This window comes from Quercus lobata, chromosome 5 (assembly GCF_001633185.2).
Source record: "Quercus lobata isolate SW786 chromosome 5, ValleyOak3.0 Primary Assembly, whole genome shotgun sequence".
NCBI classification, from domain to species: Eukaryota; Viridiplantae; Streptophyta; class Magnoliopsida; order Fagales; family Fagaceae; genus Quercus; species Quercus lobata.
The window spans coordinates 37,162,128-37,167,464 of NC_044908.1; the positions used below are offsets into that span (position 1 = coordinate 37,162,128).

General features: G+C 37.8%; 1 protein-coding gene across 1 annotated transcript; it reads right to left on the reverse strand.

Moving 5' to 3' along the window:
* Nucleotides 1-1,116: 1,116 nt before the first annotated feature.
* Nucleotides 1,117-1,926, reverse strand: LOC115990422 (uncharacterized mitochondrial protein AtMg00310-like). Its single transcript, XM_031114257.1, has one exon. The coding sequence runs from the start codon at nt 1,924-1,926 to the stop codon at nt 1,117-1,119; it is 810 nt and encodes a 269-aa protein (XP_030970117.1).
* Nucleotides 1,927-5,337: the final 3,411 nt, after the last annotated feature.

Consider the following 5,337-nt stretch of genomic DNA (forward strand, 5'->3'; position numbering starts at 1 on the left):
TTTTTCTTTTTTGAGAAGAAATATAGAACCACTTTATTAATCAGCGAAAAATTATGGTGTCACATCAACATAAACTAGGTAGGAAATGTCTCTTGGAACAGATTCATCCAAATAGATAAAGGGGAAGAATTCCTCGCTCTCTAAGCTAAAGCATGAGCCACACCATTGCTCTACCGCCTAACATAAGACAAAGTGCAAGTTTGAAACACACCCATTAAAGACTTACAGTATTTTACAATATGTCCAATACTAGACCGAACTGGACAATCACCTACTAAAGCTTTGACAACAATCTCCAAATCTCCTTCAAATATAGCTTGTCTCAAGCCCAGCTCCTCCATAAAAATCATTGCTCTCCTTGCAGCCAACGCCTCAAGCACTTCCACTATTGAAGGCATTTCTATTTTTTCTACTAATGAGCCCATTACTTGATCCAAGTCATTTCTTACCACAACTCCGATCCCAACCTTTTCCTCCTCCACAAAATATGCTCTGTCATAGTTCGCCTTGTAAACTCCCTATTCTAGTGGTGTCCAACGTTGAGGCTGAATTTTTTTCCTCTCAGGTTTGGCTTCAGCTTTCCCTTGAAATTCTGCTAGTAAAGCTATTGCTGCTTTATGAAGCTTCTCAAGTGGCAACCTTGGCTCATTAAAATGACATTTATTTTGTCTGCCCCAAATGAACCAAGCTAAAGTAGTGAACAACTCAACATTCTCCTCTTGTTGCCTTATGAAGAACATCGAGTCTGCAAATAATCTCAACGCGTGGTGTTGGTTTCGTAATTTATTAAAGCTGAGTTCCCAACACTATTTCACATTATCATAGTCCTAAATAGCATGGATGACCCTTTTATTTGCTCTTCCATAGAGGTAAGTCTACTACTTTCCACCGATATAAATTTGCCAAGGTTGGGAGGGACTCTGTGCATGCTCTCCAATAGAAATGCTTCATTTTATTCAGAATCCGCAAACTCCATACGCCCTTCCAAAAGTTCTTTAAATCAGTACTATTGGACCCTGATGCAACCCCAGTATTCTCCACCTCTCCAAGTAACTGGTAGCCCGTTTTTATAGAGTAACTACCATCTCGAGTCCACAGACATACCAAGTAGTCTCCCTACGCCGTTCTGCATAAAGGAATGGCCTTGATTCTGTGAGCCATAAATGGAGCAATCTTTTGGTCAATCATTTGCTCATTCCATTCATTTGTTGTCTGATCAATGAGTGAACAAACATTTAAGTCATCTTCAATGTCTTGAGTGTGTGGTGCCTTTGTTGGAAAACACTCAGGAATCCAATTGTCATGGAACACCCAAATCTTAGACCCATCACTCACTCTCCACAACATCCCTTTCTCGATAACATGCCTTGCTTTAAGGATGCTCTGCCAAGCGAATGATCCCTTCTTACTTTTTGCTTCAAACATCGAACTTGTGGGGAAATATTTTGTGTTGTATACTTTATACAGTAGGGAAGTTTGCTCTGTTTGTAGCTTCCACACTTGTTTAGCAAGCATAGCCTCATTAAATCTCACCAAATATTTGAACCCCATTCCTCCCTCTAATTTCAGTTGGCATAAAACTTCCCAACTCTTCCAATGGATTTTACTTTGACCACCACATTCACCCCACCAAAATTTTCTGATTTGCATCTCTATTTCCTTGCACAAACCCACCGGCAATTTGAAACAACTCATTGCAAATGTAGGGATTGCTTGTACCACCGCCTTAAGCAAAATCTCTTTCCCTGATTGAGATAGAATTTTTTCTTTCCAACCTTGGAGCTTAGCCCACACCCTTTCCTTAATAAAATTGAGGCTCTCCTTTTTAATTTTTCCCATAATAGCTGGCAACCCAAGGTATTTTTCATACTCCTTGATTTCTGGGACCCCTAGAAAATTTAGAATTTCCTTCATCTTGTCTTCCATCATTGCTTTGCTAAAAAAGAGAGTTGTCTTTCCTTGGTTTATTTGTTGTCCATGCACCCCCTCATATAGCAATAAAATATGTTGGATAGCTTGCAAATCCTCCATCCTTGCCCGGCAAAATAATAAGCTATCATCTGCAAAAAATAGGTGAGTAATCTTTGGTCCATTTTTGCATAATGAAAAACCCTGAATCAAATCATCCCTTGTAGCTTGTTGAAGCATTTTATTCAATCCTTCCGAGCACATTTAGAAAAGATATAGTGACAATGGGTCCCCTTGGCGGATTCCCCTAGTAGGAGAGATTACACCTTTGGGTTCCCCATTTACTAAGATTGAATGGAACACATTGCTTATGCATTCATGAATGAGGGTCAACCAAGTATCACAAAAGCCCTTTTTTCAAAATTTCAATAAAAAATTTCCACTCTACCCAGCCATACGCCTTACTTGTGTCTAATTTTAGGCCACCAAATTATTATCTGAAATTGCTTTGTTAGACCGAAAAGCACTTTGTGACTTAGAAATAATATTTGGTAAAACTTTTTTAAGCCTATTAGCAACAGCCTTTGATGCAAGTTTATAGATGACATTACAAAGAGCTATAGGGCGAAAATCAGAGACTACATTAGGGCTTTTTACTTTGGGGATTAAAGTGATATAAGTGCGATTAATTGAGGGTGGCATAGAACCTAAGTTTAGGCAGCTTAGGAATGCACTTGAAACATCTTCCCCAATAGATGGCCATAATTTTTGGTAGAATAATGGAGGTAACCTATCGGGTCCCAATGCCTTTAACGGTTCCATTTGTCTCAGTGCTTCATCAACATCGACCTTAACAAACTCCGCAACTAACATGGCATTTTGCTCCTCGGTAATCATAGTAGGTACTGCCCTTAAAACTTCCTCCATATATGATGGTGGGGCTGAAGTGAAAAGATGTTGATAAAAGTCAATCAGGATGCTTAAGATCTCCCTTTCATCGATGCAAATGATTCCTGCTTAATTTTTCAACTCCTCAATTATGTTTCTCTTATACCTGTGGGATGCCCGATTTATGAAAAAAATTTGTGTTCTAGTCCCTTTCATTCAACCATAAAGCCCTTAATCTCAATTTACACATCTTTTCCTCCTTGATCAATAATTCATTTATCGCCCATTTTAATCGGTTAACTGCATCCATTGTTTCTCCCTAGTTGCCCTCAGTTCTACTTGCTTCAGCTGTTTTTTTTTTTTTTTCAAGGCACGAGTAATACTCCCAAGTGAAACTTGGCTTCACTATTTTAATTTTGCTTGACACTCCTTTATTTTACCTTCCACTTGCATCATCAAGTTGCCTGAAAAATTGAGTCTCCAAGCTAGATCAACAACTTTACTGCATCTGACATCCTCAAGCCACATCTATTTAAATCTCCATGGTTTTCGTTGCTTAATTGGATCCCTTTTAACCGGATGATTAAGGGCTTATGTTCTGATGACCCACATTAGTGCACATCCTTTGTAGTAGGGAACATGTCTATCCAATCAGTGGTGGCAACAACACGATCTAACCTCTCCCAAATGGTGTTGCCCCCTCCTGTCCCCCTATACCAAGTGTATTTTCCTCCCATAAAGCCCAAATCTTTGAACTCACATTCGTCAAGCACATCCCGAAAGGCTTCCATTTGTCTCCTTGGTATGAACCTGCCTCCTAATTTTTCATCTATCTTTGTGATTTCACTAAAGTCTCCCCACACAACCACGGAAGATTGAACTTACTTTTTAATTTCCTCAATTTTTCCCAAGACTCATGATGATTCCTTGTATCCGGCTCACGATAAAAAACCAGTAAATCTCCATTCGTCTTCCCTCCCCTTATTCACTATAGCATCAATATTATTGGGGGAGTATGTGTCTATGGAAAAATCACACTCCTTCTTCCAAAAAATAGCTACCCCACCTCCTCTACTTATTCTTGATACTTCGATCAAACCTCCAAATTTATACTAAACCTTAATTTCTTCTAGCCTAGCTTTGTCAAGTCATGTTTTGGCTAAGAACATGACTAAGGGATCTTGTGCCCGGATCAAATCCCTAAGCTCCTGATTTGCCTGTGGGTTCCCAAGCCCACGACAGTTCCAACATATGATATTCATTGCTCCTAGCGGTGCTAATTGTCAGCCACTGCCAATTCAATTTTCATGTTTTGTGTTGGAAAATTTGGTTTTGCATCTCATACAAAACACATAGCGGAAGCAACAATCACGGATCTACTTCATTCATGAGAGATAAAATGTAACCTTGAATTCTATAACAAAGAATAGAAAGTGTACCTTGATGCTGTGAAATTCAAAACCAAGACTTGAGAAATTCCTTTAATTATCATCTAAATTCCACACGATGCTTAAGAACAATGGTCTCTCAATTAGTCTTTATGTACGTTGATTCTCAAAGAAAGTCCTTCTTCTTTTCCTTGTAGAGAAAAACTGTTTTCTTTTCTTTTCATCATATGTACATTCTAGCTACCTTGGTAGTTACTTTATTTAATAAAAATTGATTATCTAATTGGGTTAGTTTTTTGGGGCTACCCAATTGGGCTTTAGTTTGTGACTTGAGATGGGACCAAAGGAAACAAAAAAGACTCTAGTTCCAATGGGCCTTGGGCTTATCTATCAACTCTTGACAAGTCCAAAGTTACCATTAATTATATTTAATACCACTATATAAATATAATTGCACTCTAGGCCTTATTAATAAATTATATCCCAAGACTTTAATGATATCATTTGACTCCTCCATGAAATATCCATGGTGAACAAAGTCATAAAGAACTGTCACTTTGTAGACAATTACTTTATCCTTGAGTACCCAATTTAATCTTTTAGTTATTCATATTTATTGAAATCTGATCTCAATAAATATAAGCTTTAGTAACTCCTTACTAAAGTGGGGGCCCTGAATAACCAATTCCCATTAAACTAATCTCTAGGGGATATTTCGTATCTCTATAAAAAGAGATTATGGATTCCATTTTAAGAATATGTGTTCCCTTAACACTACGTGTGGTTACCTAACATACTGAGGTTTTGACCGTGAATATTAGATCTCACTCCTAATATATCAAAGTAACCTACATTTCATGATCGGGTTCACTACCCTCTCTAGATTAAGAGTCTATGAAATTAGAAGTCGTGAGATTAATTATTTAGGTGACAGTTGTTGATTGAATAATTAATCTCACAATGGTTCAGTTCAATATGTCTTAACCCTTATGACATATCAATACATCAACTAGAAGTCTCCATTTCCATGATCAAGATAAACCATCTTAGTTAACGTGTTATAGTCTTCGCAAATAAAATGCCCAATTTCATCACTGACTACAAACTACATTTTGAGTTTACATGGAACTTGTGATTTATATCTTCTGTGACT